Here is a 13,484-nt window from a genome sequence, read left to right on the forward strand (position 1 = left end):
TTTTGATTTTTTTGCACCCTCAGATTCCAGATTTTCAAATAGTTGTATCTCGGCCAAATATTGTCCTATCCTAACAAACCATACATCAATGGAAATCTTATTTATTCTGCTTTCAGATTATGTATAAATCTCAATTTCAAAAAATTTACCCTTATGACTGGTTTTGTGGTCCAGGGTCACATATATTGATGGGTAGGCTGAAGCACTGGGTTGTATGATTTGCATTTCAAACTTGTTTTCCCCAAAAAAACAAATTACTCATTCACAATCCTGTTTTATAATCTCATCTTGATAATATTCACATTATCGTGTATATTTTTAAAACTTTTTTTTTTTCCTTCTGGTATGTAGAAAATTTACTTTGACATGCAAAACCAGTTTCTTAAACTTACTCACATGCATCTATAAATCACATATGATGATCCCTTCTGGTTAATTGACAAAAAACTAGATAAAAGGGGTGAGATATCTTACCCACCGACAAACTTTACCCTACTCTTCCCCATAGTTAAACAAAGTTTTCATAATGTCAGCGATATTACCAACAATTTTGCATTTTACCAACACTTTTGCACTTGTCTTTGACCTTAAAATGGGAAGTGGTTAATGTAAAAAAAACAGAGTACATCTTCCCATAATGATTTTTAAACTAAAAGTCACTAAACAGTCCAATAGGAGAATGTGTACACGGCAATAAGAAACACATGTAGAATGTAAATTAAGATAATGAGAACTTATTCCATTGGCTCAAGTGCCTAAGGATGGTTGAATCATGTGAACATCAATTGATAGCATTTAAAGTGTGAGATTCCTCAGTCAGGAAATACCCGTAATAAGACGAAGAGTTTAAAGAATCTCGGTGGTACGGACATTACCTACCATTTCAGAGAAATTCATGGCATCAAACAGCACATAATCTATTACAGATGCAACAGTCCTGGTCCTATTGCTAACATTAGCCCACTTTAATGGACTCCAGCAGCCCATAAGTCCTCTAAATTATGCCAACAGCCTATTCCTCTACTGCAGTCCCATATGGCGGAACCAACAATATTATCAGCGGCATCAATCAAAATGAAGTGAAAATGGTTTTAAATGAGAATATGGACAAGTTAAAGTGGATCACATTCACAGTTCAGGAAGTTGTTCATGACACTGCCAGTGAGCTTAATATGATTCATGAATTTCTCTCTTATTGTAATAGCTCATAATAGATATGGAGTATTTGGCGACAAACATGTGGTTCAAATTAGGAAAAGTGAAGGCTGCTAATTGAAATTCATAAGCCCAGCAAGCTGCACACTCATTTTTAATGCAGAAGGCTTTTTTCCCAATGATATTTATCTTTTTCATTCACTTGTGAGTTCAAATATAATTTCTGTCGCACAAACATGCATAAAAACACATACTTTTACACCCTTATAAAAACATGAACCTTCAATATCTGATCTCTATCAGTATTTTATATTTTAATGCGAGTAGGTTAAGTAAATTAAGTTCCCCACACTGTAAAAATGTTGTACTATTAATGGTAAAAGACTGTAAAAATGCTACGGTAAAAACCTGTTAATTATAGTTAACGATAAGCTATTGAATTATGATTTTAATGTTAACATGATGGAGTTTTATATTTGTGTGCATGACACTGTGTGTACCTTCAATATTATAATATACTTCATCTTGAGGGAAAGATCATTGTAATGAGCTATGATTCTACTGTACATGTGGCTTTTTTCATGACCACCTGTGTTTTTTGGTGGTTGTCAGTGTATTATGAAGGTTCATAACTGATTTTAATACTTCAATTGGCTGTTATTATATCAGTTAATGAAATTAACTAAAATGCTAAGTTAAAATGCTGCTACATATTTTTTTATGGTAAAGTTGTCAGTTTTTTATGGTGAATTTCAGGTTGTTGTTTTTTACGGTGCACATTAAAGAGAAACAACTGAAGTGATCAGTAACTAAAGAAGGGCCAACTGTCCAGTAGTATTTTGCAACAAAACATTTTGCAATTATTTGAGATTTTAAAAAAACATCCATCAAAAGTGTTTTTTACAATATTCATGGATTTCACTATTTTGCCGTAATTTATGAAATGGAGCAGCTACAACCTACGGTCAGGCCAAATGAGTCTTTTTAGTACAGCCTTCATATTTGTTCTATGACAGTAGTTCCAGACCATTACCGTAAAAGAACACGATTGTTCTTTGATATAAGCCCCCTGGGGAGTAAAGCACGTTCTGTCTTACCTTCCCAAACCGCTGCTGTTGTAAATACAGCATCCCCTTCTTTCTAATATCCTCCTCCATTTCTCTCGGTCTTGTCTCCGACCCAGCTCCTTAAGACTGTCTCATCTAGTGTATCATACGTCTTCTGCTAAACTTGCTTGTGACGCAAACAGCATCTCCAAGTTCCGCCAAATCTACTTCCTGTATAGCCCGAAAGAGTTTACACTTCTTTGCAGAGCTGTGCAAGAGCATCTGTAAGAGCCAAAGCCACAATGATTACTCAAGATCATGAGTTTCCTCATGTTATTTTGCACCCAAATGAAAGAAAACAGCATTGTACTTTAAATGTAAAAACATCACAAACTGTTTAAACCCAGGAAATTAGGCAAATGATATTAATTGTACATTTTTTGCATCATTACATGAGGCCTGAGCATTTCCATATTATCGTCACATATTATTTTGTTGAGAATTTAGGAAGTAAATTGTTAATCTTTTTTTATATATATATTAAACAAGTAGATAATGTAAGTAACGTCACTGATTTATATTTGTCACATAATAGCTATTTTAAGATCTGAGGTCTTATTTTTCAGGGTCTGTGGTCAACTGCAAACTTCCTCCTGGTGTGTCAAGTTTCCATCACACACGCACACCCAAACCAACTTACCATCCAGACAACCATCGGTGATTTACTGACCATTGCCTGCACCTCTCCAGCTGTTTTAGGATAGACAAAGGCTATTAATTAATCATTCATTGTCTACACAAGTTAAGCATTGTCTTGCATATTAAATAATTTAATGAACACAATACCAGTAATAGTCTTACTGTGCAACTAGATAATGTTTGCCATGTGTATATTTATTGTAATGTATGTGTGCCAAAGGACAATGCTCTCCTGTGATGAGTTTCTGTAAAGCTGCTTTAAAGCAATATAAGAATAAATACATACTGTGTGTGTGTGTATATATATATATATATATATATATATATATATATATATACAATATATACAATATATGTATACAATTTGTAAAGGCCTGTGATAGAAAATGTATTTAAATAAATGTATTTAATCATCATGTAATAATGACCCAATGCCAGTTCTATATTAGGCCTCTGCCTTTTGGATTGCAGAATTAATGCAACACAGCTTTCAGACCTACAAACAAACAAACAAACCCCTTTTTCCAAAGGAAGTCTGCATTTAGTTGACCAGAATCAAACAGAAATCTGTCCCAAATATTTTCTGAAGAAAATCAGCATCAGGCCTGTGCAAAACATTTGCCTCCACGAAGATACAATGTTGTGGGTGTTTTCCAGGGCGTCCTTATGGTGTTTTATGAAGTGATTTTAAAAACATTAATATATAGTTATTAGGTTTTTATGGTGGTTGCTTACTGGTCCAATTGTAATTATCCTAAGTCTCTATAATATTCAAATCTCTTCGTTAATGCAAGTTTAACTCGCTTATCATTCAATGGCAAAAATAAGCCATATACTGTATCACTCTAAGTAACATCTCACCTCTGCTCACCACGCTCCATAACTTGAGGTGTCATTTTTGCCTGTTTTATAAACAGTGCGGGATGAAATCTATGTCGAGGTTTAATGCTTAAGGGTTCGTTTATACCTCAAATCAAAAATATGAACAGCAATAAAAAAAGACTACATGCTTCTAAGTAGTATCTTCTCACTGCCCTCTAGGGCCTCAAAGCAGTACTGCACACTTCATGAAAGATCGCTCTCTGTGACACATAAATATGTTTGACAGCGTATATCATCACACATTTCTGAAAAGTGTCATTTAACTAAGAGTAATGAGATGATTAAATTGTAAAAGAGTACAATGAAAATAATAAACAACTGGCAAACAAGGCAGAAGAATAAAGGAAGAGAGACTTTTTATGACATTTGTTTGTTTGTCATTACCCCCTCTGATGTTGTTTTGCTCCACCGAACAGATCTTTCTGTTAGTAGCCTACTTATATTGCAACCCTTAAAGGGGTCATATGATGCGATTTCAAGTTTTCCTTTCTCTTTGGAGTGTTACAAGCTCTTGGTGCATAAAGAAGATCTGTAAAGTTGCAAAGACTAAAGTCTCAAATCCAAAGAGATATTCTTTATAAAAGTTAAGAGTCAGCCACGCCTACCTAAAACGGCTAGTTCTAACACGCCCCCGCATATCTAGGTCACTATGTGGAAATATTAGCATAATGCCGTCCAAATGTGCATGCAAGAAAGAAGGCGTAACTTAAAAATATTTGGCTGCACAACTGTTGATAATTCTAATAATAAATCAGCATATTAGAATGATTTGTACAGTATTTGAAAAATCATGTTTTTTGAACATTAAAGCATGTCAACATATTCTGTTACACCAAATACACCAAATAATGATCTTTAAAATAGCATCATATGACCCCTTTAACCTCTAATGACTGCAGAAAATGCAGCTTTATATTTTTGCCTCATAAATTCATCTAACTTATTTTTAGTTTTACTGTTGCTCATTTGTCTGTTATTCTTCCTCAGTCATGAACATGAACTCTTCCTGTTGTCTTCCACGCTCACTTTATTGATTACAATAAATCCACTCACAAGACTGATGATCTTTCACACAGCACATGGATCTCATTTTCCACAAAACTGGAAGGAAAACAAAAACATGGAAATGACTTTAAGAGTCTGGAACTGCTTTTCTTTATTTAAATCAGACAGAGGCAGCTCTTTTGGGGAGCGGAGAGGCCTTTTTTAAGTGGCTATCATGGTTTAGCATTAGCCGTGCAATGAATGCTGCAGGGGGATTTGAGTGCCTGTGGTGACTCTGCTTGATGAAGACCAAAAAGAGAAAAATGAACAATGGTCATTTTGTTATTTTTGTTCTTCGTTCTTTTGTTCTTTCCCAACCAGCAATAACTAAATCTGGTAAGCTAAATTAATTCATCTGCATGTCTTTTTGGTTGTCTACTGCATTTCCTAAAGCTATTTGTTTGAATTTCAAGCCTTTTTTCAAGCCTCCATCTCTGTGCCAGTAATGTCTTTTCATGACACAGGATATTAGCGGATTCTTGGGTAGAGAAGGGAAGCCCCTCGCTGCTGGCTCTGGAAGTTCACACGATCCCCTGAATATTTCTACAGTTTTCCATAGAATTTGGGGGAAAGAAAAATAACTGGTGGCAATGAAACAGAAACCAACAACTCTCTCGAACTACTGGAAACTATAGATTTTTGTCTTGGGAACTGTCATTCTGACAAAAATCACAAAGCATCAGGACATAAAAACTTAAAGGAATAGTTTACCCAAAATTGAACATTTGTTGAAAATGTACTCGTCCTCAGGCCATCCAAGATGTAGATGAGTTTGTTTCTTAATCATAACAGATTTAGAGAACTTTAACATTACATCACTTGCTCATCGATTAATCATGTGCAGTGAATGGGTGCCGTCAGAATGAGTCCAAACAGCTGATAAAAACATCACAATAATCCACAAGTAATCCACATGACTCAATCGGTTAACATCTTGTGAAGTGAAAATCTGTGTGTTTGTAATAAGCAAATCCATCAAGGCATTTAAACTTCAATTTGAATCTTGGATGGCCTGAGAGTGAGTAAACAAGAGAGTGAGTGACAATGGGGCCCATGGAGATCCTCTATGATACAGTATATCCTACCCATAAAGTCAAAAACTTTAGCACGTCTAGTAGAGAGGTTTTGAGTTTTCAGAGTGTTTGGTTGCTTAAGGCAAGAGGAAACGGCTCTGTCCCAGGGTGCTCTCAGTCTGAAATGATTTAGACCTTACTGCAGGCTAATTGCTTTAACAGTTGACTGCTGGGTGAAAGTCATGCAAATGGACCCTAAAACCACATGTTGTTACATTTGGTTTGTTATGCACACTGTTTTGGTGTATAACTCTACATTAGTAATTTTTCCAGTAGAACTACTGTACAGTACAGTACATTTATATGTAGGCCTAAAATACCATAAAAACTTCTCCAATCCTCCGATTAGAGGTTTGAAACAACCTAGTGTCAAAATTTGAATCTTTTACACATTTTAAATAATGTAGCATCAAAACGGTAACCTAAAATTACATGCAGAGTTAAAGCCACCAGAGAACATCATGAGAGGGCAGAAGAGAGAATGGGGTTAAAAAGCTGTTATCCACGGCCGTTCTGTTAAATACAGGTCGCTGATCCACTAAAAGGTGAAATTAGAGGGTTAAGAGATGTTTACTGTATATCAATAAGTAGCCTGATGGTGTTTGTTGTATTTTCATCAAAAGAAGTCCAGCCTGTATGCACATGTACCAAAGAATAGGATCCCTGTTTTTGTGTCCTAAGACAGGAGATCATAAAGATATATTAAAGCCAGCTGTGTGCTCAACTGCCTCACCCAGATCTGACACACACACTCAAAGGAAAGGCTGGTAAAAGAGGGATGCCATATGTGGAAACATACATAAACTCAGCGGCTGATACACATTCTGCTTTGAGTAGAAACGGATGGATTGTGAAGAACTGAGTTTGCACAAATGTCAAGCACATATTAGACAGCAGCAAGTTCTCAAACAACAGTGGCCTTTCAGAGAAGATAAGACTATGCATTTTAGTGATAGGGATTTTTCAGTGACTCTGTCTTACATCGTTATGCCAGCAAGTGAACGTCTTGAACTGATTCATTCAGGAATGAAACTTATGGCTGCATATGAATTTGCATACTCCTTTTGAATAAGTATTACTTTGCGACTGTTAAAAAATTCTATAGCATGAATGTGTGTAGTATGAATGTCATCTGGATGTACCACATTCGTCATGTTGTTATTGTCATGTGACCTACCAGCATCAGTTGTGTTGCTTCAGTGCCATTCAAAAATCCTCTCCCATGGCCTCATGGGACAGAAAAGTGTGAATGGATACTATGAATACGGACATATTACTCACATACTGTTTTTCACCTACTATAGGGACGTATGCATATTCAATGAGTCATTGAATGAGTCATTCAATCATTCATTCAACAAATTAAAAAAAATCACTGATTCATTCAGGAAAGCCAATGTTGTTTGGAAATGCACAACAATAATTTTTCTGTGGCTTTGTTTGGAACTATTTTATTTATTTTGATTTTTTTTAAGCGGACAGTGTAACTAGTACTGTTCTTTATTGAGATTTTGTATAAATGTTATACTTTTTTATAAATACAATTACAGCTTCTGCAATTAACTATTTGTGAAAGGGACAATTATAGCATTCCATTTCAGTATATTCAAAATCTTATATTTATAACATAAAAAGTAAGGTTTAGAACTGCAATTATAATATGAAATCATCAAAAAATAATGTATTTTTCATGATCGTGCAGCTCACATTCAGATTTCACAGTTCTTCATGTTTTGTTATTCAACTTGTCACAAAAAGCATTGATGAAACAAAAGAGACATTCAGCTCCAGTAGCTACTCTCTGTACTGAATTTCAGAGCTTCTAGCAGCTTCCAAACTACTCCACTCTCTCATTGTGTGTTTTTCGTCCATTTTAGAGGCCTGTGCCATTGGGAATTTATTTAAGAATCTTCCTCGACGTCTCCATGTTTGATTATCCAGATGTAGAAAAAGCTCTGGAGGGTGATGTTTTTTTACAGGCTTACTATTTTTTTTTTTTTTTTTACAGTCGTTGCTTGAGTGTCTTCTTGCCATGTCTCAAATTGAATGGCTATAAGTAAAAAGACAGTGTTTTTCTTCTTGAGGGTGTTGGGATCTGAAGTTTAGTAATAATCCCTGTCATAGTCCTGCAATTGGTCATAACTCATCATTTCATTCAAGTTTTGTTCCAAATAGGTAGACATCTCATCTGGGTAAAAAAAAAAAAAAGATTATACAACTATAAATTATACTGTACATTAGTGTTAATGGAACAGGAAATATTACTGTAGGTCATTAGCTCAGGGTATAACTTTTACCTGGTGGCAGGACTCCTAAAATTGCTGTGGCTGAGACGTGGCCAAGCTCATTTCGAGCGATGCACCTGTATGTGCCAGAATCCGTCTGACTGGCCTCTTCAATCTGCAGCCAACTGGAAAGTTCATATTTCTGAGGGCCACCTCGTGACTACAGGAAAAACGAAGAAATGGAAAGGCTGAGGTGGATCCTGACATACTTTTTCCTATCTACTAAACAACAAGATCCATATATAACTTTTGTAGTTCTTGACGACAAGCTCATTAATGGATTTAACCAGGAACGCGCGTGCCCTGCATGTCCTAAATCTTGAAGCCATAAACACCTGCAGTAAATCATTAGACATGAATATTCCCATCAAATCTGCTGACTTTATTCACATTTTCTGCACTTACTTTGTGGAAAAATCTGTGTAATTCAGTGTAATGGATTTCAACACGGTATCGTTAGCCAAAATAAGCAAAAATGAAAATGTACTCACTCTCAGGGTATCCAAGATGAAGATGAGTTTGTTTCTTCATCACAACAGATTTGGAAAAAATAGCATTATATCACTCAAAAATGGATCCCCTGCAGTGAATGGGTGCCGTCAGAATGAAACAGCTGATAAAAGCAACACAATCATCCACAAGTAATCTACATGACTCCAGTCTGTCAGTTAAGATCTTATAAACTGCATGTTTGTAATAAAAACAAATCCATCAAGACGTTTTTAATTTCAAATTATTGCTTCCAGCTAAATATGAGTCCTCTATCCATAATATTGCTTTCTCCTGTGAAAAACTCATCTTGTCTAAATCAGGAGAGAAATATGCAAAATAAAATAAAATCCAACAAACTAAATTCAAAACAGTTCTAAACAAATATGTCAGTGGATTTTGATGTGGGAGGACAACAGAGGAAGAAGAAGTGTTATTATGGATCATGTACTTGTATTTTGACCAAGCAACAATTAAATGCCTTAATGTTTTGTTTCGTACAAACACGCAGCTTTTTGCTTTACAACACATTAATTGATGGACTGGAGTCATGTGGATTATTTGTTGATTACTGTGATGTTTTTATCAGCTGTTTGGACTCTCATTCTGACGGCACCCATTCACAGCAAAGGATCCATTGATGTGCAAGTGATGTGATGCTAAATTTCTCCAAATCAGTTCTGATGAAGAAACAAACTCATCTACACCCGTGAGGCCCTAATCAAGGTGATATATCACTTTACAGAGTTTCTGTTTGGAAATACTTTACCTGGACAGATATGTGGGGATCATCACCAGGTAAAATGACCTCTTTTCCATCTTTCCTCCATTCCACTAGCGCCATGGGAAATGCAAACACTTCACAGAGAAATGCTATACTGCTGCCCATTACATTTACCAGATTATGCGGCGGCACCTTGATGATGGGGACTTACCAGAAATAGAGAGAGGGAAAAAAGTAATATCAGGGATCACATTCAGAAACCACTTCCTATGTCAGCCCAACTTAAAGAGCTGTTTAAAGGTCATAAATCTCCTCTTTAAAGTCACTGGGAAAATTATAGGGGCCAGGTCCAAAATTCCCAAGTGCTGGCAGCCCAGAGAGAAAAACACTCTTGAGATAACACTTCTAATCACTTGTGAAAGAAAATAAGAAAGAGACAAACAAAACAAACAAACAAATAAGTAAATAATGAAATAAAAATGCTGATTAGAGGGGGGGGAAACATTTGTGACATCTCTGATTATTAAAAACAAATAAATAAATATTTGTTTTAAGATAAAAGTTTTTGTTTTGAGATATGTTTATTACATGCATTAAATAATAATAATAATAATAATAATAATAATAAATATTGGTTGGGAAAACACTTGGGATACGCCATGTAAATAAATAAATAAGTAAAGTTTGGGTGAAAACATTTCTGTTCTGTTTATTAAAGAATGAAAATTAATTGATATATAAATAAATAATGGTTAGAAAAACACTACTAAACCATGTCTATTCCATGTATTAATGAAAGAATGACAAAAAAATTTAATTCAATATCAAATTAAATTAAATATTGTGTGGACAAAAACAACATAATTCCACCGTAAATAAATAAATGCTGCTTAGAAGGGGAAAAACATTTGAGACACCTCTGATTAAATAAATAAATAAATATTTGTTTAAAAAAAAACATTGAGATGTTTATTCCATAGAAGTAAATATTGATTGGAAAAAACACTTGAGATACTTTTATTCAAATAAATAAATACATGTTGGAAAAACACTTTTAAAACATTAGGAAAAGTATGCATTTATTAAAGATAAAATATTGGTTGGGGGGGGGGACATTTCCATGTATTTAAGAAAGAAAGTCAATAAAGAAACACCTAAATAAATACTGGTTGGAAAAAAGCTTGTATTTATTGTTCATACCTGTCTTGCACGGCCCGTCGCTCACATTGAGTCCAGGATTAGAATAAGCCGCTTCTTTATATTTGCAGATATTCATGTAAGTCTGTCCGTCTGAGCCACACAGAGGTTTCTGGGACAAACACACACACTGAGCTTCTGGCTCCTCTACGTCCGCTCCATCCGACCGGTACAGTTTGCACTCCAGGTTCTCTCCGCACAGTCCATAATAGACGTTTCTCTGGCCGAGATCACAGGTCTGTCCCTCCAGGTTGGCGCACTGAGAGCAGCAACCGCAGCTGTCCTGCACCAGCCCCGCTCTGCAGCCCAGCGGGAGCGGGCACAGCTCCGGCACACACTCCTCACACTCCTGCGTCCTGTTCCCCTCGTCAAACTCATCCGTGCCTTTGTAATAGTCAAAGGTGGCCAGGTCCTCGTCCATGTAGTCATCTGTGTGATTGGGGAAGCCGTCTGCAGGTCTGATGCTCAGAACCAAAACGGCAAACATAACTATGTGCATTAACATCGTGAGAGCTTATGTCTCGTGGCCAGGCTATGCATGCAATAAATGCAACTTTTTCCCGAAAGCTGCGGCTTCATCCCCGACTGTCGTTCTGCGTGTCTCTACTGCAGCCTCTCAGCCTCTGAAACCATCTGTGGCTGAAAGAAAATAAACACAGCTATCCTCCCCCACTCCCGCGAACTCACCGCTTCGTCCTATTGGATGCCAGAGGTGCAGAAAAAAAATCATGGTGAATTTTTGTGGTGTATTAGAAGTTTACGAAACAATCCATTTTTAAACGAGTTATAGTTAATACTAACTATAAGTCCTTACTCTAATTATTGGGAATAATCGCATTATTCGTGCGCATGTAAAGGTAGTAAGTGTCATCGGTCATTGGTGTGGAGACTAACATAGTTACTGTTAGTTATTTTATAGTTTGTTCTTGGTGTGAACAGGCTTTAAGTGTGCCACCCAAGCTACTGGGTTCACACTTAGCCTACTTTATTAGCTTTTTGGCTTTTTACAGTGCCTATGACTCCCTAGGCGTCTATAATTAATTCAATTCAATTCAAGTTTATTTAGCGCTTTTCATGATACAAATCGTTGCAAAGCAACTTTACAGCAAATTAAGTTTCTACAATATTTAGTGGTAGCTTATCAGTGGTGACTGTCAGTTAATGTACATATGGCAGAAATGTATGGCAAAATCAATCAATGGTCAGAGGCCAATGGGCGAATTTGGCCAGGATGCCGGGGTTACACCCCTACTCTTTTTCGAAGGACATCCTGTGATTTTTAATGACCGCAGAGAGTCAGGACCTCGGTTTAATGTCTCATCCGAAAGACGGTGCTTTTTGTCAGTATAGTGTCCCCATAACTACACTGGGGTGTTAGGACCCACACAGACCACAGGGTGAGCACCCCCTGCTGGCCTCACTAACACCTCTTCCAGTTAACACTCTTCCACGACCATAACACCTCTACCTGCTTTAGTGGACTTTGCTATCCTAGGTACTACCAAGAGTGCAGAGTTTTGCGACCTTAGGGAGCGTGATGGATTGTAGCGTGGTAGAAGACTAGTTAGGTACGCAGGAGCTAACCCATTAAGGGCCTTATAGGCAAGTAATAATATTTTGTAACTGATACGGAACTTAATAGGTAGCCAGTGCAGAGACACTAATTGGGGTAATATGATCATATTTTCTTGACCTGGTAAGGACTCTAGCCGCTACATTTTGGACTACCTGTAGCTTGTTTACTGAAGATGCAGGACAACCACCTAGCAGAGCATTGCAATAGTCCAGTCTAGAGGTCATGAATGCATAAACTAGCTTTTCTGCATCAGAAACAGGTAACATATTTCGTAACTTGCCAATGTTTCTAAGATGGAAGAATGCGGTTTTTGTAACATGGGAAATATGATTTCATGCTTATAACAGTAGCTTGGTGGAGTAGACTCATTTAGACCAATATAATCATTTGGTTTTAGCCAGGTTTCAGTCAAGCAGAGTACATCAAAACTATTATCTGTGATCATTAATCAATAATAATTAAGGCAGCGGCTATTTGCACTTAGTGTAAATAGACACTCCGAATAATTAATTAATAACACAAATTAAACAATACTAAAATGCATTCAAATATTAATATTTATTAAGTTCAACACATTTGTCAATGCTAAATAAAACCATAAAACATCTACTTCAGCTTATACCAAATGACGACCTATTTCAAACAGTGAACATGTCCAGTAAAGTTAATCACAATTATTCACATCATCTACTTGTTTAAAAAAAAAAAAAAAAAACAATCTAACAATAAAAGTGTTTTTTATTTTATTTATTTTATTTTTTTTGGCATTTCACTGAATGACACATGTTTTTGTAAACTACGTTACCACCCCATGAAAAGGGGAAATTATCAAGTATTTAAGAGCAAAAAACTCACTTTTCTGCAGCACCACATGGTCCTCCAGGAGCCATTTGATTATATCACAGACTGCCGAATGACTATCAGTTTTTTATATGATTTCAGAATAACTTCTTATTCCTGTGACACTGAATGACCTCAGACAAACTGCATTTTTGGGACAAAAGTCCCCTGGTTATTTAAATACTAAATAAATAAATAAGCATAGTTATTTTAATATAAAGGACTATATTGTTTTAACTTGGTATGTTTATTTAAAGATGTAATGGTAAAATCAAAAAAGTCCGGACAATTTTATACTTTGGAACATTATTTGCCCCATATTTTGACATTTTATTGTCACAAAAGTTATTTGAAATATGAAAGTAGACAATTTACTTGCATTTAAGATGTTTTTTATGTATTTAAAATGACTTTTGTACATGTAATTTCTAATTTGATGCGGACACCAAAATGGTGACCTCTCATCTTTGACCC

At 36.0% G+C, this 13,484-nt stretch overlaps 2 protein-coding genes across 2 annotated transcripts in view; both read right to left on the reverse strand.

Moving 5' to 3' along the window:
* dok2 (docking protein 2) overlaps positions 1-2,429 on the reverse strand; it is a 34,311-nt gene extending 31,882 nt beyond the window's left edge. Inside the window, exon 1 of the mRNA XM_016562778.1 lies at positions 2,253-2,429. Coding sequence (XP_016418264.1) covers positions 2,253-2,312 — 60 coding nt within the window. The 5' untranslated portion in view covers positions 2,313-2,429. The remainder of the gene's footprint in view (positions 1-2,252) is intronic.
* A 5,172-nt stretch (positions 2,430-7,601) lies between these two features.
* On the reverse strand, positions 7,602-11,220 carry kazald3 (Kazal-type serine peptidase inhibitor domain 3). The gene is made up of 4 exons (XM_016562854.1): positions 10,598-11,220; positions 9,443-9,603; positions 8,197-8,344; positions 7,602-8,087 (listed from the first exon to the last, which is right to left on the reverse strand). Exons 1-4 carry the CDS (start codon positions 11,097-11,099, stop codon positions 8,002-8,004), a joined length of 897 nt encoding a protein of 298 aa, XP_016418340.1. The 5' UTR covers positions 11,100-11,220; the 3' UTR covers positions 7,602-8,001.
* Positions 11,221-13,484: the final 2,264 nt, after the last annotated feature.

The sequence above is a fragment of the Sinocyclocheilus rhinocerous genome, unplaced genomic scaffold (assembly GCF_001515625.1).
Source record: "Sinocyclocheilus rhinocerous isolate Xijiao unplaced genomic scaffold, SAMN03320098_v1.1 scaffold3752, whole genome shotgun sequence".
NCBI lineage: Eukaryota > Metazoa > Chordata > Actinopteri > Cypriniformes > Cyprinidae > Sinocyclocheilus > Sinocyclocheilus rhinocerous.